The 25,781-nt window shown below is 36.9% G+C and overlaps 1 protein-coding gene across 1 annotated transcript in view; it reads left to right on the top strand.

The window, feature by feature from the left end:
- LOC117407251 (1,4-alpha-glucan-branching enzyme-like) overlaps positions 1–25,781 on the top strand; it is a 267,703-nt gene that overhangs the window by 225,799 nt on the left and 16,123 nt on the right. The window contains exon 15 of the mRNA XM_059029676.1: positions 17,773–17,890. Coding sequence (XP_058885659.1) covers positions 17,773–17,890 — 118 coding nt within the window. The remainder of the gene's footprint in view (positions 1–17,772; positions 17,891–25,781) is intronic.

Genomic DNA, 25,781 nt, shown 5'->3' with positions numbered 1-25,781 from the left:
CAACCAGTTCAAACAGCCCTCCCCACGACAACTTCGGTCGGCGGTATTACCACTCCAAACTTCTCTTCCCAGATGTCTGCTTCTCCTGTCTGCCATGGCTCCTGCCTGGCCACTTGTTCCTCCGCAACTCCTGACATCAGAGACTGGACGATCTCCCGGCTCCAGCTTTATCTTCGTAGCAACAACATCCCATTCAAAGCTATGACGTCAGCACTGATCGTTGCTTTACCCAGTGTTGCCAAGTCTCACGACAAAACAAGCCCAGACTGGACGATCTCCCGGCTCCAGCTTTATCTTCAGTAGTTCTGGACAAACACCAATCACAGAATGGTTTAGTACAAATATTTATTGTAGAGAATGCAGAGTATGCGATTTTACAGAAAAGTATGCTGTATATACACATTCATTTGGCATCAAACCTAACTTGATTTGAGGGTTCGCTGCCTGGCCGACTGGACAAGGCTGAGACCCCCAAAAAGAACAAGCCGGTCTCAATGCCACAATTAGAATTGAATATAACCCACTTGAAGGTTTAGCCAACCTTTAACAAATGATCATCAGTACGCAGGAGAGGAAAACAAAACCCATTTTTTGGGAAATAAACCTCTGGGAATCCATGGCTGATTCGATTGCCCTTCCTCCAGGCAGGCTACTAACACTTAAGAGCACATTTCTGTAAAAGCATTTTTAGGCTCCGTAATATTTGTTGTAATGTAAACTTGGTAAGCACTGGAGGATCAACAACCTAACCGTTTGATAAGAGAGTCTGGAACTCCGTGGGAAGAAGCTGCTACGATTCTGAAGGAATGACTGGAAAACTGCTCAGCTGCGAATCCGGACCTGGAAATAAATCAGGTGAAAAGGTGAAAGAAGAACAAATGTTGGGTGACGATTGTTCAGTTTTCGTTAATAAACAGCGGGCCTGAGGGTGATGCGCCCTGAGAAAGATGGAGATGGATAAGAGAGAAAGGGGTCATATGGGCCAACATGGGAGTTTAATTTATAAACAAATTGAAAAGCTTTCCCTAATCTTCCTGGTCAGTTTTACTTCTTTTGAGCAGGAAGGAAAGGGTATCAGATGAGGTGATTGCTAGGACAGAGATTAAGGGGTGAATCTGGGGGTTGAATTTGAGAGCGATGTAGACTCCGAGCACCTATGGGAACCCAAGAAGGCTAAGAGAAAGCGCTTTAAGGTTTTATCTAAAACAGGCAGGAGTAGCTGGAGCAGATGAGAGGCACCAAGAGAGTATGTTGATGGCGATAGGTAGGCAAGCAGGAGGAGAAAGAGATTCTGATAGTTGAAGCCCTTTCAGGATTAGTGAAATTTGTGAGTTGCAGAGTGTAGAGCTGGGACACCGAAATTGAGTTGAGTTTGTAGAAAAACTGGATGCCGGAAATTCAAATCTTATAGCTGTATTCTTAAGGGACATAATATAGGATGACGCTACGGGCACTGAAAATTATGGAAAGGAATGTTGAATGCAAAGTGAAATTTTAAAGCAATTCCAGGATGACCAAGACATTTGCAGTGAGCGGGGAGTGATGCTAGAAGAGTTGTTTCTTGAGCCTGCAGAATCAGGGAATGCAGCAGGTGGCTCACATGAATGTCAGGTCTGAAAAGGGAGGAATCGGCAGGAGGTCATCTTTGGGAGCTAATGCTCTGAATCTCTGCTTTTGGAAACAAGAAAGAGAATTGATTATATTCAGGTGGCCGAGAATGTGTTGAGCTCTGAAAATGAACTGATGAGTAACAGATAAACAGGTAATCCTTCTGAATATTCTCATTATATGGTGGGAGAATGAATGATCTTGTTAAAGATTTAGACTGTAGGTGAATTGTGAGTAGAGAAGAATGGATTTTGAGCCCAGGAAGACCCCCAAAAGGAGTGCGGCTACAGCAAATGGACACATTTTGCGCAATGACGAGGAGTGATTGGTTAGAGGAATAATGCTGAATTCGTTGGGCCATGGAGCAGAAAACCAATTTTCCTTTGTAGTATCCTCCAAAGCCAAGAGAGGGAGCTGCATCTTTGAATGGTTGAATGTCTTTGTGCAGCAGGAGACAGTTGTCGTAAAAGTACTGCCATTCCTTTCTTTTAGTAGGAGCTCCCACAGGCGGAGTTCCTTGCGAAAAAAAGGAACCAAACCATGAGTATGACATCATTGAGGGAATCGACAGAAAGGATCAAATAGAGAGAAGGTAGGAGATAAAAGCTCTGCCTCAAGGATTTATCCTCATTGCGTACAAATTGCAAAGCATATGACATGGTTTATTTAAATTTCCAGAAAGCTTTTGACAAAGTCCCACATAAAAGATTAATTTCTCAAACTGAACGCAGTAGGGATTCGAGGAAATGCATGCACGTGGATTAGGGAGTAGTTAACATGTAGAAAACAGAAGGCCTCCAGAGTATGCAATATTGCTGCCCTGTCTGATATTCAAAGAAATGGGAATGGTTTTGAAAGTGTTTGAATAAACTGCCGATAAGCTGAAAGAAGAAAAGCATCTCACAGAGAAGAGACCACTATGGGGTCGTGCTGGACACCCATGGCGGCCAGGGAGGTCACTGCAGGGGCCTGCTGAATGCCTGCAGTGAGGGGAGGGTAACCTAAAAGGTTACATTTGGAAGACCGCGGAGGTAAGGAATAGAAGGGGGCTGTGGGGCCCTGTTGAAGCTCGCAGCTGGTAGAAAACCGTTTGACAGAGAAGGGAGCACTATGGGGGCCTGCTGGACGCCCATAGTGGCCAGCGAGGTCACTGCAGGGGCCTGCTGGATGTCTGCAGTAAGGAGAGGTAACCTGAAAGGTTATAGTTGGAGGTGAAGGGAGCACTATGGGGGCCTGCTGGACGCCCATAGTGGCCGGAAAGGTCACTGCAGGGGCCTTCTGGACGCCAGCAGTGAGGGGAGGTAACCAGAAAGATTATAGTTGGAGGTGAAGGGAGCACTATGGGGGCCTGCTGGACGCCCATAGTGGCCAGCGAGGTCACTGCAGGGGCCTGCTGGACGCCAGCAGTGAGGGGAGGTAACCAGAAAGATTATAGTTGGAGGTGAAGGGAGCACTATGGGGGCCTGCTGGACGCCCATAGTGGCCAGCGAGGTCACTGCAGGGGCCTGCTGGATGCCTGCAGTGATGGGGGGTGGGGAACGCGGGAGCAGCCGCTCCGAACTGTAATTACTTATTAGAGGAGACATCAAAATGGAGCGAGGTAACCAGTGGTGTATCACAGGGATCAGTATTAGGTCCTCTGCTATTCCTAATCTACATAATGATTTTGATTCTGGCATAGTAAGCAAACTTGTTAAATTTGCACACAACACAAAAATAGGTGGAGTGGCAAACACTGTTGCAGCAGCGAAGGTCATTCAAAATGATCTAGACAGCATTCAGAACTGGGCAAGCACATGGCAAATGACATTTAATAGAGAAGTGTAAAGTACTGCACACAGGCAAGAAAAATGTGTATTATAAATATCATATGGAAGATACTGAAATTGAAGGAATCTTTGAAAAAGACCTAGGAGTTTATGTTGACTCAGATATGTCTTCATCTAGACAATGTGGTGAAGCTGTAAAAAGGCCAACAAGATGCTCGGATATATTGTGAAAAGTTTTGAATTTAAAATCAAGGGAAGTAATGTTAAAACTTTACAATGCATGAGTAAGACCTCACCTAGAATATTGTGTTCATTTCTGGTCACCTCGTTAAAAAAAAAGGATATTGTTGCTCTAGAAAGAGTGCAAAGAACAGCGACCAGAATTGCCCCGGATTTAAAAGGCATGTCATATGCAGACAGGCCAAAAGAAATGAAGCTATTCAGACTTGAACAAAGACTACGCGGTGATCGGATTCAAGCATTCAAAATCCTAAAAGGTATTGACAAAGTCAACCCAGGAGACTTTTTGAACCAGGACCAGGGGTCACAAATGGAAATTAGACAAAGGGGCATTCAGAACAGAAAATAGGAGGCACTTTTTTACACAGAGAATTGTGAGGGTCTGGAACCAACTTAGTAATGTTGAAGCCGACACCCTGGGATCCTTCAAGAAGCTTCTTGATGATACTCTCAGGTCAATAATCTACTAACAACCAAACGAGCAAGATGGGCTGAATGGCCTCCTCTTGTTTGCAAATCCTCCCATGCTCCCATGTAGTTTAAATGGCCTAGGAGGGACAGAAGATTGCGTTTAGTAGGAGGGGGACCGGACAGAAAAGTGGAAATATAAAAAATACAATCCCCTGAGGACAGGCTCAATGGGCATGATTTTAAATGTATTTGATATATTGGCTTTAGCCAGTCATGCGTTTTCCCCAGCAATTTTGATTAAGAATATGGCGTGGTTGATTTGCATATTGCAGGGAGCAATCTTCGTGAGGGACTGTTGATGCTGGGTGTGATGGAGTTACGGTGAGCGGAAATGAAGGAAGTTACAGGCGGAATACAGCTATAAGATTTGAATTTCCGGCATCCAGTTTTTCTACAAACTCAACTCAATTTCGGTGTCCCAGCTCTACACTCTGCAACTAACAAATTTCACTAATCCTGAAAGGGCTTCAACTATCAGAATCTCTTTCTCCTCCTGCTTGCCTACCTATCGCCATCAACGTACTCTCTTGGTGCCTCTCATCTGCTCCAGCTACTCCTGCCTGTTTTAGATAAAACCTTAAAGTGCTTTCTCTTAGCCTTCTTGGGTTCCCATAGGTGCTCGGAGTCTACATCGCTCTCAAATTCAACCCCCAGATTCACCCCTTAATCTCTGTCCTAGCAATCACCTCATCTGATACCCTTTCCTTCCTGCTCAAAAGAAGTAAAACTGACCAGGAAGATTAGGGAAAGCTTTTCAATTTGTTTATAAATTAAACTCCCATGTTGGCCCATATGACCCCTTTCTCTCTTATCCATCTCCATCTTTCTCAGGGCGCATCACCCTCAGGCCCGCTGTTTATTAACGAAAACTGAACAATCGTCACCCAACATTTGTTCTTCTTTCACCTTTTCACCTGATTTATTTCCAGGTCCGGATTCGCAGCTGAGCAGTTTTCCAGTCATTCCTTCAGAATCGTAGCAGCTTCTTCCCACGGAGTTCCAGACTCTCTTATCAAACGGTTAGGTTGTTGATCCTCCAGTGCTTACCAAGTTTACATTATAACAAATATTACGGAGCCTAAAAATGCTTTTACAGAAATGTGCTCTTAAGTGTTAGTAGCCTGCCTGGAGGAAGGGCAATCGAATCAGCCATGGATTCCCAGAGGTTTATTTCCCAAAAAATGGGTTTTGTTTTCCTCTCCTGCTTACTGATGATCATTTGTTAAAGGTTGGCTAAACCTTCAAGTGGGCTATATTCAATTCTAATTGTGGCATTGAGACCGGCTTGTTCTTTTTGGGGGTCTCAGCCTCGTCCAGTCGGCCAGGCAGTGAACCCTCAAATCAAGTTAGGTTTGATGCCAAATGAATGTGTATATACAGCATACTTTTCTGTAAAATCGCATACTCTGCATTCTCTACAATAAATATTTGTACTAAACCATTTTGTGATTGGTGTTTGTTACGAACTACTGAATTGGAATTAATATTGTTACAGTATTGTTCAGCATAGACTATATTCCCGTTCTATATAAGTAGTAAGACAAATGATTTAATTAGCAGTATATATCAAATATCACTGTACTGGGAATTGGTCCTGGTATACAGATTAGTCTCCTCCTACTGAAATCATGTTTCTGTTTTGTTCTCCAATATACATCACTAGGATTAACATATTTCATTTTGAAGTAAATAAATAAATAAACCCAATATATACTGAAACTGAGATTTTTTGTAATTGTTTTTATTATTACATATATTCTTATTTATGTATGTGCATTCCCTGAAGGGGCTACTAGCTGATACCTGACTAAATATACTATAATTTACAGTATGTAGGTGATAGAGTTGTAAACAAAGCAATGTTGGTGAAAGAACATAGTTTATTTGAATGCCTGTTTTCAACTGTTCGGTGTATTTGATTTGTTGTTGGTGTTGGTATTTTGAGGATTAAACCTATAATTAAGCTGTAACCTATCAGATCTTTGATGCTGGTGCTGTGCACTTCTTGGAGGGATGCTGCAATTTAAACAGATATCTAGGAGGAATACTAATAAGAAGAAATATATGGAGTTTTAATAAGCCCAAGGCAGTTTTTTTTCTAATGAGAGCTATCCAAGCTCCTCAAGGACTTATTAACCAAAACATCCCCCCTATAAAGTTAGAGAATATGCCATGTCTTAAAAATAAATGTTAGGCATCTTAGGAGAGGGATTCACCGCAATGTACATCTACACCTACCAACATCAGCCAATTTAAAAGAACCAGACACACGTTAGCGTCTTTTACTAGGCTAGCAAAAGTGGATATTAACACACCGCTTTTCTGCATGAGTGGCCAGGGCAGTCATTTGAGAAAGCTAGGCAGACATAAGATAAATGAAACAGAAATGCATCTTGCAGACTTCACTGTAGTAAAATACTTTTAGCACCCAAGGGAAAGGATGAAGAAAATAAAAGGCTACCAATATGTGAAAAGAGAAACATATGCTGTTGAGTAAATGTACAGACTTTAGTTATTTATTTTTAGCACCAGGTAAAGGATGAACAACATTCAATGTTACTGATATTTGGAGAAAAAAAAAACATACCGTGAATATAGGGATTGGACAGCCAAGATGGCAGTGGTTCCCTTTCAAGTACGGTGTGTTGATGTGTGTTTTTATTTATTACTAAATGATTACCATATCTATCTTCTTCAGAGAAGTTATCCTGAAAGGACCATAGTCTGAGTCTTCATGAATGACTTACTGTAGTAGCTGCCAACTGTGCATCTGCAGTTGGTATGTATAGCAGAATACATTCATATGAGGGATATCCTGTTTACACAACTATTTGTTGTCCAAACTCTGTACTGTAGGGCAAACTTGTTCTCCACTTCAGGTCTTTGTCTTGTAAATTACCACTTGTTATTTTATTTGTGCCTTTTCAACATTTCCCGTTTATGTTAAGTTGAATGCATGCCAATATTTCAAAACTAAATTTGAGAATTTGAAATATAATTATACGGTATGGGTCTATTATCATCATTGTTTCTTCTTTTCGTTCTTGAGAACAAGAAAGCATAATGAGAGAGTACCTTAAAATCCAATCTTTATGTCAAGGTATAGTTTGCAGATGCTGCAGAAAGCTTTTAGCCACAATCTCCTACATGTAGGAATGTTCTATAAAATATCAGTGAAACGATTAAATACCACTTGAGAAAAAAGTAAGCCCTTTTCACAATTTTTATTTTGCTTTCTGATCTAGTGATAGCACTATGGAACCATGGAAAAGCAAGCAAGTGTCCTGGCAGGGAGCTTGTGTCCTTACGGGTCAATATTTCCTTTAGAGAATGTAAACAAACAAAATGGTTAAATGATAGAATAATGTTGTATGTGTGAGTGAATTACATTTTAGTATAAAATAGCACATTGTGAGATATTATAACTTTTAAGAGGCGAAGGCAAGTGTCATTAAAGTCATTGTAATTCTGATGACTGAAGCTTTCAACGGGCAGGTTTTACTGTTACAAACGTTGCAGATTCTCAATGGACATAGTCCTGATATCCTGCAGTTTATCCAGCTGGTTGGAATATTTGAAATCCCTGTTGGATACAAGTACAAGCTGTACCTGTCAGTTTATATGCTTCTTTGATATACCTTACACCTGGGTCTGGAGAACTATTAGGTCAGCTTCCACCCATCATCATCCAGTGATTTAAGGTTTTAATTATATTGTGAATACTATCGCAGTACCAGTTGGAATATAATCCAATTTTTTCTAATCCACACAACATTTGTCAACGGATAAGCACACAGTAATTGAGATGTAAGTTCTAGATCTTTGATATGTAATTCTATTCTAAATATACAATGAGATTGATTAATCATTTCTTCCTGTGTGGGTTACTGGTTCTTTTACAGTATCACCAGGTTTATTATCCAGCTTGATATTATGTAGTTCTTTCTGATCAATTATTGGGTTCTTATTTTATACTAATGTCAGATTTATGATTATCCAATCATACTTTTAAAGAAACTACTGTATATCCATATTAAGTAGTCATTTATTTGCAGTACTGTATACATTAAGTATATATATATATATATATATATATATATATATATATATATAATGACATAAAATGTGTAGGGAATTGTATGGGGGGTTGCTATGTTTATAACCCAGTCAAGAGTTTTTATAGAAACTCTTGCATCAAAAATGCCCACCATAAGCATCCATTGTGGACAACTTGCATGAAATGGTTGTATGATCTCTCAGATGAAAAAAATGGCCATCTGGTACATGTCCCAAGCCATGGAAATTGTTTGCATAAAGGATTTGGCAGACACAGTGACCATGAACAGATGCTCCTTCTTAGTATTAAAAGGTAGTTTCAATTCAGCTTGTCATAATTCCATGTCAACCTCTGACATTTCAAGGGTGTGGCATTGCTGCCTGCAGAAGGCAGTGCAGAGAATCATTTACTTTAAATTGAGGGCTCAAGGACTCGCTGTGTTGTGAAAAATGTTGTGAATAAAAATGTTTATATATATATATATATATATATATATATATATATATATATATATATATATATATATATATATATATACAGTACTGTGCAAAAGTTTTAGGCAGGTGTGAAAAAATGCTGTAAAGTAAGAATGCTTTCAAAAATAGACATGTTAATAGTTTATATTTATCAATTAACAAAATGCAAAGTGAGTGAACAGAAGAAAAATCTAAACCAAATCCATATTTGGTGTGACCACCCTTTGCCTTCAAAACAGCATCAATTCTTCTTGGTACACTTGCACAAAGTCAGGGATTTTGTAGGCATATAGTCAAGTGTATGATTAAACAATTATACCAAACAGGTGCTAATGATTATCAATTCAATATGTAGGTTGAAACACAATCATTAACTGAAACAGAAACAGCTGTGTAGGAGGAATAAAACTGGGTGAGGAACAGCCAAACTCAGCTAACAGGGTGAGGTTGCTGAAGACAGTTTACTATCAAAAGTCATACACCATGGCAAGACTGAGCACAGCAACAAGACACAAGGTAGTTATACTGCATAAGCAAGGTCTCTCCCAGGCAGAAATTTCAAGGCAGACAGGGGTTTCCAGATGTGCTGTCCAAACTCTTTTGAAGAAGCACAAAGAAACGGGCAAAGTTGAGGACCGTAGACGCAGTGGTCGGCCAAGGAAACTTACTGCAGCAGATGAAAGACACATCATGCTTACTTCCCTTCGCAATTGGAAGATGTCCAGCAGTGCCATCAGCTCAGAATTGGCAGAAAACAGTGGGACCCTGGTACACCCATCTACTGTCCGGAGAAGTCTGGTCAGAAGTGGCCTTCATGGAAGACTTGCGGCCAAAAAGCCATACCTCCGACGTGGAAACAAGGCCAAGCGACTCAACTATGCACGAAAACACAGGAACTGGGGTGCAGAAAAATGGCAGCAGGTGCTCTGGACTGATGAGTCAAAATTTGAAATATTTGGCTGTAGCAGAAGGCAGTTTGTTTGCCGAAGGGCTGGAGAGCGGTACACGAATAAGTGTCTGCAGGCAACAGTGAAGCATGGTGGAGGTTCCTTGCAAGTTTGGGGCTGCATTTCTGCAAATGGAGTTGGGGGTTTGGTCACAATTAATGGTCTCCTCAATGCTGAGAAGTACAGGCAGATACTTATCCATCATGCAATACCATCAGGGAGGCATCTGATTGGCCCCAAATTTATACTGCAGCATGACAACGACCCCAAACATACAGCGAAAGTCATTAAGAACTATCTTCAGCGTAAAGAAGAACAAGGAGTCCTGGAAGTGATGGTATGGCCCCCACAGAGCCCTGATCTCAACATCATCGAGTCTGTCTGGGATTACATGAAGAGAGAGAAGCAACTGAGGCTGCCTAAATCCACAGAAGAACTGTGGTTAGTTCTTCAAGATGTTTGGGCCAATCTACCTGCCGAGTTCCTTCAAAAACTGTGTGCAAGTGTACCTAGAAGAATTGATGCTGTTTTGAAGGCAAAGGGTGATCACACCAAATATGGATTTGATGTAGATTTTTCTTCTGTTCACTCACTTTGCATTTTGTTAATTGATAAATATAAACTATTAACATGTCTATTTTTGAAAGCATTCTTACTTTACAGCATTTTTTCACACCTGCCTAAAACTTTTGCACAGTACTGTATATATATATATATATATATATATATATATATATATATATATATATATATATATATATATATATATATATTTTTTTTTAAAATATAATATTATATATATATATATATATATATATATATATATATATATATATATATATATATATATATATATATACAGTATTTATGTAGCCTGCTTATATATATTATAGGCTTATATATATTATATGGAGGCTGTGTGGTCCAGTGGTTAAAGAAAAAGGCTTGTATGCAGGAGGTCCCCGGTTCAAATCCCACCCCAGCTACTGACTCATTGTGTGACCCTGAGCAAGTCACTTCACCTCCTTGTGCTCCGTCTTTCGGGTGAGACGTAGTTGTAAGTGACTCTGCAGCTGATGCATAGTTCACACACCCTAGTCTCTGTAAGTCGCCTTGGATAAAGGCGTCTGCTAAGTAAACAAATAATAATAATAGTCTTTACATAGTCAATTGATTTAAAAATCTAGTTACAACCGTAGTCTTGGACACCCATCTTGGTTGGCCAGGTACACCTCATAATTTATCATCACTTCCCGAATGATCTGCAGGGCCAAGACAACTATCATTTATAAAATATACGTAGCCTACCACAGAATAGGACAAGCATCACAACCCCTGACATTTTATGACATTTAAGCTTTCTTCCTTGATACTATTTGCAATAGTAGCCCATGTTGTCTGCATTACAACAGGGTTCATAGTACCACATGCCTTTTGTGTTGGCAGTTCAGGATTCCCATTGTATATCTATAAAATGGTGGTTGGTGTTACCGTACACCTGGGATAAAACAGATTTATATTACGGTAGATTACTGGAACTACAACTGTTAGGGAACCCATTATCCAAATGGTTAAACCAAAGTTGGTTATTTCTTTGGATTTATAAAAACATCAGAAGCCAGACTGCAAACCTGGATATAATGATGTAATTGGATAAATTCTTCTTCAAGTCATTGGAACAGTTAATCCTGGCCCGTGGGGATATTTTACACTGCTTTCAACTCTGCTGTTTTTGTATTAAAACAGCCAGATTACTGGCTGTTTTAATACCAGGGGGTCTTATTTCTTTTTCTTTATAAGCACTGGCTCAGTAATTACATTGTTCAAACCCAGGGCAGGTTAGGAATAATTTGTCTCTAAGCCTGCCAGTTTCTTAAGATGTATTTTATGTCTGACAAGTATGTCATTAGCCATTTTTACACAAATGCATGTTCTACCTAGTGTATTTGCTAACAGTTTAATAAATATCAAAAGGTTAGGTGAATAAAGTCAATGTTCTTACTCTAACAAACTATAGAGTAAGGTAATTACTTTTGATGTATTTACAGTAATAATACAAATAAACTTCTTTTTATGCAGTTTAACCTGGAACCAGTCAGAAAAAGAATATATTTACAGTATTATATGAATTCCTTATTTTCAATAAAATTGTGGGTATGATCAGCAACCTTTCTGTGGATGTGAGTTAGTTAACTGCGGCTGGTTCCCGGTCTATGGACACCCTATAAAGAGTGTAGATGCAGAGAAACGGCTTAACCCAGATTCCGACAGTGGCTTCTATTGCTGCATTGGTACAGGCACCTAATTTAGCCCTCCATTCAGGGGCTTTCAGAACGGAAAATAGGAGGCACCTTTTTACACAGAGAATTGTGAGGGTCTGGAACCAACTCCCCAGTAATGTTGTTGAAGCTGACACCCTGGGATCCTTGAAGAAGCTGCTTGATGAGATTCTGGGATCAATAAGCTACTAACAACCAAACGAGCAAGATGGGCCGAATGGCCTCGTCTTGTTTGTAAACTTTATGTTCTTATATTATGAGTATTGGCGTTAGTGACATCTGTTCAGACTGGCTACTCAAAGCACTGTACCCCTCCCTTTCGGGGTGTGACTAAACATATTTAGCATGCTCCACTTTTTGGTAACCTTGGAATATTACCAGTTTGTGTTTTGTAACAGCATCATAACTACCTGTCTCATATTTGAAAAAAAAAAAATACATACATGCATACATACTATTCTAAAATAGGAATTAGGAAAGCCAATGCATTTTGTGACTATCGCAGTTTTCACCAATTATTGTAGTTACTGTATGAGATCAAAACCTGACCAAATTGTCTTTTGCAGTGTATTTAATGTTATGGGACCTTTCCCTATTGTCAGTATTATCGCAAGTACTGCATGCACATACATGTATCGCATGTTACCTGTGATATTAACACTGGTTTAATTTTGGTATTTAAAGTGTGTTTGTGCTTGTTGTGTTAAATTGACCAGATTTATGTAGAAATTGTGATTTATACATTTTATTAGAATAATTTAAATGGGTGTAGTACATGGGTGTGGATCTAAGTCGGTCCTGTTGGTGCTGTACTGCTAAGACCAACCATTTAGTTTAGACTACAGCTAAAAATGCTTCTAAGCTAATAGACAATTAAAATATCTGTTTTCTACATACTGCTGAAGATTTTTTGTACCATTCATTCAAGTTGCTAATACAATAGCACTTGTTAATATCAATACTGTTTATATTAACAACACTATTTTTTGGAATATATGGTTTTCCAAAAAGTAATTCCGATATCAAAAGTCATATAAACACAATTTTTGGAAAACATATCGGAAAATTCAGAAAGTGAGCTTTCGGAAAACGCCACCTAAAATATGGCAATAGTATTCTGAAAACTAACATAATTTATGTCATGTAAACACACTATTCAGAAAACCTATTCTGATAGTGTACTGCACGTGAAAACTTTGACATCATTCCCGCGCACATGATTATTAAATCAACTATATCCACATTTCTAGCCCCAACAAAAACAAACAAACACACAGCAGCAATAATGATTAAACTTTTTGGACACATAGAGACGATACTTAGTTCCAGGACAATGGGAGCTTGGAGAACGAAAGTTTTGTTTTGTCATGTTCCTACAGTATTTCAATGTATCTCCCAAGATTAAAATGTTGGGGACTTTGCTGTATACATACCGGTACATATTTATTAAACCCTTGCTAGATTCACACTCTCATCCCAATTGACTAATGCTGGGTCACATGACCAACAATACAGTAGTACTTTTTTGTAACTATTACAGCCCAACAACTTAATTTTAGATAACAAAATAAGATCTAGAAAGCAGCAATACTTCTAGCCAGGTCAAATGCATTGAGAATGTACAGTTCATTATTTAAAGTACAGTAGTTTACAGTGGCTCTCAAAAGTATTCACCCCCCTTGGACTTTTCCACATTTTATTGTGTTACAACATGGAATCAAAATGGATTTTTGATTCCATGTTGTAATTTGTAGATTTTATTTTTCACTTTGACATTATGGACTTTTTTTGTGTTGATCAGTGGCAAAAACTCCTAATTAAATCCATTTTGATTCCATGTTGTAATACAATAAAATGTGGAAAAGTTCAAGGGGGGTGAATACTTTTGAGAGCCACTGTATATGAAGAAAAGGATGAACTGTTGTAAGAAGTGGACAGTTTGTACACAATTCGGAATTAGAACAAGAGCGATGTATAGGATAATAATCTGGTGACTACAGTATACAAATTTGCAATTTTGCTGTCTAAAATACATGATAATGCATATCTCAGTCTTACTGCAGACTGAACCGAGCCCCGTCTGTTCCCATCCTAGTCGCGACTGTGTATGTGCAAATGCTCTACGTTTTCCGAAAAATGTAATCCATGTACAATTTATCAGAAGTGTAATTGGATTATTTATTCCAAGTCATGTAAACACAGAAAAATGTAAACACAGAAAAGTGTAACCATTCTGACTGAAATGTCCTGGCCAGAGACATAGCATACATGGATCAACAAATGACTTGCATTTTATAATTCCAACATTGGTTTCTAGCTGAATACAGAATTGGGCCTAAACGGCCGTAATGACGTTTGATTTACCCTTTTCTGGTTGCTTATTGAGATCTGCAGGTATTTGTTTCTTACCACCCCAAGATGCCATCTGGAATATTTTATTGGTGGAGCTATTTCACACCAAAGGTTTTTTTTTTTTGTTTTTTTTTACGTGGTCCTCTTTGAAGTGATAATAAAATAGTTTGTAACTTGCAGAATATTTTTGGTAATTGATTTGGAAAGGCTGTGGGATAGTCCTAGAAAGTCTGAGAAGTCTAAGCTTCTCTGATTTGTGAGTTTTCTGAAAACTTGTTTAAGAAAAGCTGAACAGCTGAATAATTTCAAAATTATTGTTTCAGGTTTTAAAATAGACTTTAATCTATTACTGCTTTGACAGCAAAGATACATTATTAAATGTAATGTCCACTCTACATCACTTTTAAAAAAGGCAATTGCCTCAGGAGACAACCTCCCGATTTTCATACAATATACAGCAACATATTCAGTGGAGCAGCTATTGAAATGCAGACCTGTGAGAGCCACTACACGGTGTAGTTTATGGGTTTTAGTTTGTTTCCTGACAGTAAATAAAAAGGCCATTTACACATATTAATCAGCTTTAGGCACAAAGGCTGTTGGGGCTTTTTTTTAAATGAAGCAGGTCATAAATAAAATTGTAATTTAGACAAAAGTGATTTTAGCAATGCAAGTTAACTTATATGGTCGTTCCCTTTTGTGGAATAGCTGGCTGTGCATATTTCACCAGCCTCTTGTCATTTAAAATACAGCTTGAAGTTAGAGACTCATACTTGCTCAATGTGGATTTTTTACAACCTTTGATCAGGAATTTACCCTTTCTGATGTTGAGCCACAGAATGCATGAAAAGCCATGTATAGTGTCACTATAAAATGCATTTCCTGATTATTAGAATGATACCATAATCTGCTTTTATCAGTGCATGATACAGTTCTTAATAGCCAGTAAGATTAATACAGTTTAATAATAGAGGTGAAGAGTGAACGTATTGGTATCCACCATTTTCATTTTTTAGATCATTAAAATGTACCCCAATGGGTTTAAAACATACCACTTCTATTAATTGTAATTATTTTACCTATGTAAGGTTATTACCCACGTTGAACATCTCTTCAGGTATTTTCTGTTAAATGTTATCTGTATAAGATCCTCTTATTTCCACAGTTGTGTACATTTTTTCTTTTGCTTCCCTGAGCTACAGCCAAGCTTGTAGTTGACAGGCTACTGCAGGTGCGAGCTTCCCTGTTTATACAGACAATGCTTCTGTTCCTGCAGCAGAATAAAGTGGTGTGCACACACAAGGATAAACTGGAAGAATGTAGTGAACAGTCAACCAGGGGCATTGTAGGACACCACAGCTTTGTAAAAATGTATTCCTTTTATGTAGGTTTTACAATACAGGTCGCTTAGTTACAATGGCTTTCGGGCTATCCACTGCATACAATACAATGCTCCTATTCTTGTCCATTGTACAAATATAGAGTAAACAAAAACAGGTTTTATGGTTCCTGTCAAGGCAGTGAAACGCCCACACCCCTCTGCCACAGGTTTCATCAGTAGTTAAGGTTTTAAATCAGTGGATGCATAAGTCCCACCAAGCTTCTGGTATATATTCCTTTTTAATGGATAATACAACCCCCAACCCAAAATAACGTGGGAGCGGGACCTAGGCATTACACTGAGTCAGGAGGACTGGGAAAATCTCCTTGCTAAATTGAATAGACCCATGAAAGAAGCACATCTTAAATTAGTACAGTTTAAAATACTACATAGGTTGTACTGGACTCCATCAAAAATATATAGAGTGGGACTGATGGACTCGCCAACATGTTGGAGTACACAGAGTGTTGGGTGTGTCGTACATGTGCTGTGGGATTGCCTGCTTGTAACAGTCTTTTGGAGGAAGGTTCTCAAGACTATCAGCTCTGTGATTGGGATAAAGGTTAACGCTGATCCTTTTACACAAAGATCATTTTGAAGAAGGGTGGAGGGTACAATACTTAATTGGATTGTTCTGGCAGTTGCAACAGCTAAAATAGTTATTCTGCATCACTGGAAAGATCAAATCCCAATCCCATATGAGGAATGGTACAATACCTTATCTGAGACAGCTTCCTATGAAAGACTGAGATACAAAATATAAAACAGAATGTGGGGGTTTGAAGAGGTGTGGAATCCCTTTTTAGTCAGAATGCACAGGGTACAGAAACCACAAACAACACCTAGAAGTGATATAGATTAGATTACTAGGTACTTACTTTCTTGTACCACTCCAACCAGTTCAAGTTCAAGATAGGACTCACTACTGGTAAACTTAAGATATGGATATAATGATACTATTGCTCTAGGGCATTGTTTTTTTTTTTTGTTTTTTTTTTAAAGGATTGAATTTTTTTTAATAAATACATAAATGACAGCTAATTAGTCCAAGTTCTTACCTTTCAAATGAGCCGTTGACGATCACTCTAGGGCTTGTAGAACCGAAGAAATGATGTTTGAAGTGGTGAGTGTCAGTGAAACTGCAGTGAACAGAGCCAAAATGCAGCTTCCATGTATCAGCCGCTAAGTGTAAAAAGCACTCATATTTTAACAGTGTTTTTCCTGGATTTAATGTAAATCGTGTATTTCTTCCTAGATTTAACCCCAAAAAATGTTCTGATTTAGCTTAATACATGCATGTTAAAAAACACATCTTGTAAGTTTTGAAACTTGTACATTTTTTTGGCATTGTAGTATGCAGAGGAGGCGGGGAAGCGGAGACATTGGCTCTCGGAGTGTAATCTGCAGCATACAATACCAAATCAAATGCTTCATGGGCAGGGGCTCATTTAGCTCCATATTTAACGTGTCAGCTAAATGATGATTCGCCAAGTTTAAAAAAAGATTTATAGACTGATTAATGTTTAATTTACATTGCGCGTTTTCAACATTTATAAATTATATGTGAAAGTACAATTTTTAAAACTTTTAAGGATGTGTTAGTTAACATTTATGTATTTAGCTAAATCTAGACTTTTCGTGGTTAAATCTATGAAAAAATATGAGATTTACATTAAATCCGGAAAACAAACACCTGTTAAAATATAAAATGAGTTCTAACATTTTAATGTGTGTCAGGGGGGCGCAACAAAATGCTAAGTAAGGTGGACAGCGTATAAAATGTTTGTGCACCACTGCTCTAGAGGGTGGGAGGGCGGAGGTATTTTATTTTATTTTATTTTATTTGGTTGATGGGGAAAAGCGGTGACCATAATGGTGTAAAATGTAGTGTTGTTTGCAAATGTTCGGTTTGATGTATCTCGTACAAAAATGAAAAAGACGATTACAAAAAAATATATATTTCCTAAAATGTTTAAGTGCGTTTACTGTTTGTCTTTAAGGAAAAGTAAAATCTGTAAAGAACATACTACTTTCAAGTTAGGTTAGGTAATTTCTAATGCACAAGCCAAGAAGTTAGTGTCTCTCGGTTTATGTTTTAAATGTTGAATTTATGTTTTCAACACTTAGTACTACATAACTGGTCTTGAAAGCTTCACTGCCTTGTAGACTATTCCTTAACATATTTTCACTAGATATAAAATTGTATTGGATTCGGATGAAGCTCAATACGGAGGCCATCAAAGATTGGACCACAACACAGAATTCTTTACTGAAGCTGTCCCTTACAATGGCTGTAGCAATTCAGCAATGGTAAGTCCCATTTTATGTATTTTCTTGAAGTAGAATTTATTTAGTAAATGTTTTTTTTTTTTTTTGAGAGGATATAGTTGTCTTCTGATTATACTAAACAAAGATATATATGAATACAGTATTTTTGTGATTTAAGTTTCAGCATGAATAGGACTCAACAAATTGTAATATATATAAACTTTTACTTGACGATAAGAGCTGACAATTCTGCCCTTACCTGACCCATGTTCCGACAGGCTTTCCAGCACACGCTGCTTAACTGGTACAGTAGGCGGGTTCACGTGTGTATAATATCCATTCTTTTTACACTGGAAGGCTGATTTTAAAACATGATATTTATATGCAATGGAAAGTAGATCCCTCCATTTAGATTGTAGTCCACTCTGTATATCATAAAGAACATTTTTGGTTTGTTATTTTTTCTTTTTATTTGTGGTGCAACTGTTAGTTTTTTGATACCTTATACACATATACATAGACTTCTTATAGGTAAAACAACCTATTATTAGGCTATTACATTTTTAACAATTTTTAAAAACATGAATACTTTAGTTAAATTTATATTAGGCTAGCTATTTGATTGATTGATTATTAATAACAACATGAATATATTCATAAATGTATTTATATGTATACCTTGTTTAAAAATGTACATTGATTCAACTGGCGTCAGTAGTAGGAGAACGGCACATTTCCACAACAAAACAAGGTAAGGCAAGAATCATGAACAACAAGATCTCCCAGATACTTGTAACTTCGTTAACTAGGGATTTCAACATGTAAACAAAACGCTGTACGTTATCGTACACAATATATTAGTGTTACAAATATAGCTCTTTTTTGCTTATGTTTTAAAGTGTATATAATGCATATAAACTAAATATATACTGACTAATATCTTGGCTGTAAATCGTGCCGTTATAATATATTTAAGAATGTTTTGATTGTCACTTCCTATTTTAACTACTTACTTCCACAATACAAGGCGCTCAAGTGCATTTCTTCACAGTTTGCCAAATTAAACAAGAACTTTTACTTTTGTTCAGCTACAATTTCCTCCCTCTGTTGCTCTTTGCATCTGGTAGGTTTCGTTTTTTTGTTTTTTTTTTATAAATAACTTTGGACAATATATTCTGGTAACATATGGGTTCCATGGTTTGATTTGATATGCTTTTTTTACACAGTCTTCAGATTGTAATGTTCTTTGATCAGTATATATAGTGTCTCTAACTCTATGTCTAATAAAGGACATGATACTACCCGGTGCAAGTCAAAGTGCGTCTTTATTGCGCAGATATCTCACAACATCACTACCCCTAAACCGGAAACACCAGCCTATTGGTCCTAGCGACCTGTCAATCAAATAATGGTGATGATGGCATCACAGACTACAACTTTGAGTCCTGAAATAGAGACTAATATAGAAGATACCCCCTTTTTTCTTTTTCTAATTAACATTACATGTTAATAAAAGTAGCAATGTATTCATTAAGTCCCAAAAACCCAAGCTCTTGTTCTGTGCAATGTTTAGATATGGCTGTACAATCACATTGACTATACTATGAAGCCAAGGCAATCAACTTTAAAAAAAGGTAGCAGGTATCTTAATGTTTTAATTAAGATTATTGGTCAGCTCAGAAACAAACAATAACTTTACACTGTAGAGAGTAATCTCCAAATTTTCAGCACTCCTCTATTCAGTGAAGATTTGGGTCTGTTTTCAGGCCAAAAACACCAATATGAAATCAAGTTTTGTGTTAGTGAAAGGTGCTAGATTGAGAACAATGGACACTGAATGGTTTTATTTATCCATACAGCAGGCATGACACAGGTAGGCAAGTTAATTTATGCCTTGAGGGATGATCTAATGATGATAAATCTAACTTTGCAACTCTGATACTTGCTAATGGTGCCAATAATGAGTTTTTTGTTTTGTATGCCAACTATCTGCAAGGAGTGACAATATTGTGCAGCACTGCCAGAGTTCAAAGGTTTCAACTGAAGAATTAATTTTTTAAACTGTGAGGTTATCTATGTATTGAAGCCAATGTTTTAGTTTCATGCACTGCTTGATACATAAGGAACCACAGTATTGCTTGCAAAGAAAAAGGGAACCCCTTAGCAAAATGGTTGCCTTAACTGTAACAAAAAAAGCACAAGTAAAGAAAAAGCCTGCTTGTATTTTATGTGCAGCATCACGGTTTATCTATCAGCAAACAAACAACACATTTATTATTCTATAACCGTGCACCTAGTAGAAATCAATAACAATAGGAGGCTCATGGAGTTTATTTATGACACAGCTAGCCGTCTTTTCCCTCCTAACGTGAGCTCTTAAGGCTTAGAGGTCCAGATGCTTTGAGATATAATAGATTAGAAATGGAACTTTTTAAATGGGTTTCAAAATGAAAGCATGCAGACCCTGAACACTATCCAGATGGTCCTACAGTAAGTACACCTTGCTGTTTACATAGCACACGTGGTATTTCTTACATTGACTAGGGGCAGAATGTTGCAGGGGAATAGGATGTTCAAATCACCCAAAATATCTCAAGACATGAACAAGTCACATTTCAAATTCAGTGTGCTGGACCTCCCTTAGCACCAATGCAAGCTTTGCACTTTGTCATATGTTAATCAGTTTCTGAATACTGTATAAAGGAACTGTAACCTTGATAGCAGTGAATCCCCCAGATGAAAATGCTGTTTGAAAGAAATGTGAATACTATAACAGGAAATCAAGTTCCTCCTCCCTATCTAAAATGCAATGTTTGTGTTTAATCATGTTCCTATTGCAGTATCAGACTTGTCTGAAAATGTTGTGTAAATGGGAAAAGAATGGGTCAGATATAACAGCACTGTAACATGTCCATAAGTGATGCAAAGTTAAAAACTCTATCACGATAATTCCCCATAAAATGTATTTTTGTACTTTGACACCATTAAAACTGCATTTTAAGACGTTTGTTAATATCCCTAGGCCTTGTCATTCTGAACTTTTTGCATTCATTCATTCGATTTTATTTTCACGGTAACATTACTGTAATAAAAAACTAAATATAAAAATATATATTCCTGAAAGTATCTGTGTGTATTGTAGCAGCAAGACTTAAAACACAACAGCATTTCACTTTTAGTTTTTTATAAATGTGTATTGTTTTTATTAAGGCTACAACTTTTATAATCAGTGCTGCTTTGATAGCATATTTGTAGACTATCTTTTATATTTCATTTTGTATATGGTGAGGACCACAGGTCATAAAAATGCACCATAATAAATAAAGGTGTAAGTTCACTGTTTTGAGTATTTTAAATCAGTGTTTTCTGCCCTGTAGAGGCTTGTAGACATGGTACATATAGATAATACAGTTATTTAAAACACCATCTATAAACAGTCATTTATCTTTATATCTTTGTATTTAATTGCTGAAATAGCATAAATGTGTGCAATTAATTAATTACATGCTTAACTTAATTGGAGTCTTTTTAGTATCTGTGTACACAAGCCTCCCCAGAATGCTTTGAGGAAGACGCTGGTAGCGGCGAAACGTCGGCACTGTTGTACAGACATTAACATCTGTCTCTTATTTTTATCTGGACTAATTAATTAAATATACATTGCAAGGTTACCATGTGTGCTCTCACAACTTTTTGCTTTCTCGGGGGAGTCTATTCACCAAAGTCACGAGGGTAAGCAGTCTGTTTTGATCTATTGTCCTGCTGTGATTGAGCACCTGTGATTGTTTGAAGTTTACCTGCTGAAGCGCGGAGGCACGCTTGGATAAATAAATGAAAATGTTTATAACAAACATGGTTTTAAGAACTTATATTGTTATTAGTCATTTTAGAAAAAAAACTAATCCATTGTTGTTCTCCTTCATTGATGGCAGTATTTGAATGACAGGTTTTTTCTATTGCGGGAAGCAAGTAAATCTTGATTATTGCAAGCTTTTGAAAACAATTTGGTCTTATTTCGAGTTGTACTTTGATGGTTGGAATTTTATTTCTGGTATGTAAATAAATGCATGAAGTTATTTCTCAGGTAACGCAATAATGGTAATAAGTAAAGAACAAAAAAAAAAGGAATATTGGAGATTAAGCTAATAAGAGTTAAAAACATGGATTGTACAGCCTAGGTATCACTTTATCATCTAACATTTTCCCCTTTCTATGGCACCAATTATGTGTAAAAGAGTCATTTGAACTCTGTGCTGTTAATACTGTACATTATTGTTTTGACAGGTGGATGAATTGTTTTATTTTGATTGCTTGCAGATCGACCAAATATCCAGCAAGTTGTACCATAATAAATGATCTGTTATTAAACATAAAAGCTGCACTCATAATAGGTTTTAGACATTTTATAAGCTTGTAAATCACATTTTTGAGTGACAATAAGACAGGTGGGCTTGTAACCCCGTTGATATTGCAATTGCCTGTATGCGGATGGAAATTCAACACCTGTAAAGGACCCATGCTTTTTAATCAATATTTAAACACTAGGTTAGAGATAAAAAATTTACAATTCTCTGCAATAACACATGGTAGGAGCACAGCTGCCATACTATTCAACACATAAAAGAAGGGATTAGAAAACCAAAGGATCACTTATGGCAACTTATTGTAGCACAGTATGACATTTAATACAACTGTGTTTGATTGATTTCATTTCAATGACATGAAGATAATAATCTGTGTTATGATTTCTGGCCCATCTCATTAAGAATAATAAATTAAAATAAAAACATATTGTAAATTTCTTTGGTAGTTGTCACAAAGACGGCCGGAGTGGGTGACGTCAGACTAGAAACAGGAAGTAACACAGACAGACAGTAGTGGTGAGTGAAACTGAAACGCAATGGTAGTGTTCAGAAGGTTTATTCCAAAATAAAAAAGGTTTAAACACAAAACAGGACACGGCACTTACGCCAAAATAAATAGACAAACAAAATGAACAGACACTGACACACAGGGACGAACACTAAACAAACACGTACCACGTAGCAATTGCTTCACTATTGATTATCTCCTCACTGTATCCCGTTCCTTCGCCCTGAACACCCAACCCCGAGTGAGTCAAAACGTGCTGCTTTTATGCAGTTGTACCGAGACTCGATTGCTAGTCAATCATTCAATTGGAATCCCGGTACAACTGCACATGAATTAATTAAAGTGTACTCCCGTGACCACACATTACATTTTAACCAGCACGTGAAGTGATTTGTGCCATCCTCGTTCCTAAATACAAATCTACATTTTTAAATACTCGTGCTGCACACACCCATTTATATCCTGTGTACCAACTACTATACACCAACATTAACACACGCACCATACAACATATAACACAGAAAATACACACAGGGGCGGGCACTTCGTCACAGTAGTTTACACCAAATTGAGGTTCCTGCATTGAGTGTTTTTCCTTTTTACTCACGTTCTACTGAATGCACCATGACTGAGGGTGAGCTCCTGTTATATTAACGCCTCCCTAACTACAGTTGCTAAGGCCTTAAAGGTTCCTTGCTGTTCTATACTGTAATGTCTTACAATATAGATTGAAAGCATCCCCACTTTGAAACTGCTGTGTCACAATATACTTTCAACAATTACCTTTCTTTCTTTACAAATATCTAAACAATCTCTTTTTAATTTGGTGACCCCTTATTTTTATTTCTGTGTTAAATGTATTATATAATAAATATATTTTATTGTGCAAAGTTTAAGAAAAAGATACAGTGGTGTACTTATATTTAAGATTATTATTATTATTATTATTATTATTATTATTATTATTATTTATTTCTTAGCAGACGCTCTTATCCAGGGCGACTTACAGTCATAAACAAAAATACATTTCAAGAATCACAGTACAAGTATTAATACAATTAAGAGCAAGATAAATACAATGACATTGGTTCTAGCAAGTACAAGTATGACAAAATATGATTCAATAACGGAGCAGATAACAGTGTCGATGATAGTTTCATCAGGATATAATTAAGTACAAAATACTACAGATTAAATAACACACACACAAATCTGTTGCATACGTGCGATAGCTATATAAGGTATTTTACTTTATCCCTACTATTTGTTTAATAGAAGAAAAACAACACATTGATAAAAACATGCTTTTTCTTCAACAAATGTCGGCTCGAATTACTGGGGGTGGGGTTGATCCCTTTAATTTTCTCCAAATAGTTTTATTTCCAAATTTCCTTTTTAAGCTGACAGGTATCACTTAAAACAGAAAGGAACCTGATAAAAATATGTTAATTGTATGATGACACTTCCTGCCTTGTCAATGCAGTTTTTCAGTACCCATCAATGATATGTTTTTCAGTACAACTTTGTACATAGGCTAATGCTTGTGCTTACATAAAGGGAGATTAGTATTCCTTTCATAAGTAAAGAAGTGACAACATTTAATTTGATCAGAAAAGGTATCCGGTTTAATCTTCTTACACCTTGATCCATGTCTCAGCCTATACTGCAGCCAAGATCAGCAAAGAAATCAGCCTTCATAAAATGTGTAGTTATCTCATTCAGATTGTCAGAAGATGCTTTCATGATCATTGATTGGTACCAAAAAACATAGATTGAAAAGAGTGGAATAGGTAGGACATTTTATCATGCAATTAACACATTTCTAACAGGTTCCTTTTCTGTTTTAAGTTATACCTGTCCGCTTACAGCATATTAAAGGGGGGATTTGGAAAAACAACTATTCTGAGAAACTTAAAGGGTTTCCCTACCTGGATTACTATTTATCATAACTACTTCAGAAGAAAATCCCTGTTTCTGCAATCAGGAAGCTTCTAAAAAAAACTTCTAAAGGAAAGTTGAACATCTGTAAAAAGGTAGGGAAGCTTATGGGTGATGCAGTGGGCTGCATTTATTGCACACAGTCAAATATATTTAACACAATTTATTAGTAATAGTTTAGTAGTGGAAAGTGGCTGAAAAAGATGTCCTAGTGTATATTAATCACAGCACACTAATGAACCCAGCAGAAACTGCAATAGGAAAAAAATACCATGTCAAATACCATGTCACATTAAATTGTAAGAAATTCAATATTTTGAAAAAAATAGATTCTAATATGTTTTCATACAGGAAGGACCTGGTTTGCAAATTGGACACTGGAGGATAGCATAGAGAGAAAGAGAGAGAGAAAGATGTAAAGTGGAAATCAAAAAGAGAAGATGCATTTCCTTAGGCAGAAAAGGGACTAGATTTGCAGCACTAATCAGCAATAAAATAGATTTTGTTGTGAATTGAGAACTTGGAATTTGATATTATTGAATTGCTACTGTGTAATGTGATAAATAAACTTGTGTAGAAATGAAATAAGACAATAAGGTAATGTATTCACAAAAAAGTTTTTGAAAGTAAAATATTCCACTCTGAATATCACCATGAGTCTCTGCATTCACTTTCAATATGATATTAGATCAAACATTGCCAAAGTGAAAATAAAAACCCTAGAGCTTCCCCGTAGCTTGGAAGTTATTCACAGTGTTTCCATACTGTCCCAGTTTAAGGACTTAAATCTGATCACCTTAGTCATTATCAACAAAAATATCAGTCTCAGAACCAATACAGCTACTTTTTTTTTTTTTTTCCTGGACAGAAAAACCTGATTGAAATGTGAAAATGTTGTGTTTTCAGGTTATGATATTAAATAATGTATAATATAAACCAGTTTACAAAATCAGAAACATTCGTTCTTATCTCTTTTCTCATCTGCATTTTCTTGAGTAATACTAATCAACATTTGACATCTGCCTAATTACAAATTACACTAACTATAAATATGTTCTAAAGAGCTTCCTGTTAGCTAATGTTTTAAACTCACAACACCTTGGATTTTAATTTGAATAAATCA

The sequence above is a fragment of the Acipenser ruthenus genome, chromosome 9 (genome assembly GCF_902713425.1).
Source record: "Acipenser ruthenus chromosome 9, fAciRut3.2 maternal haplotype, whole genome shotgun sequence".
NCBI classification, from domain to species: domain Eukaryota; kingdom Metazoa; phylum Chordata; class Actinopteri; order Acipenseriformes; family Acipenseridae; genus Acipenser; species Acipenser ruthenus.
The sequence above is the reverse complement of the archived record's forward strand: the minus strand, read 5'-3'. Positions and strand labels throughout refer to the sequence as shown.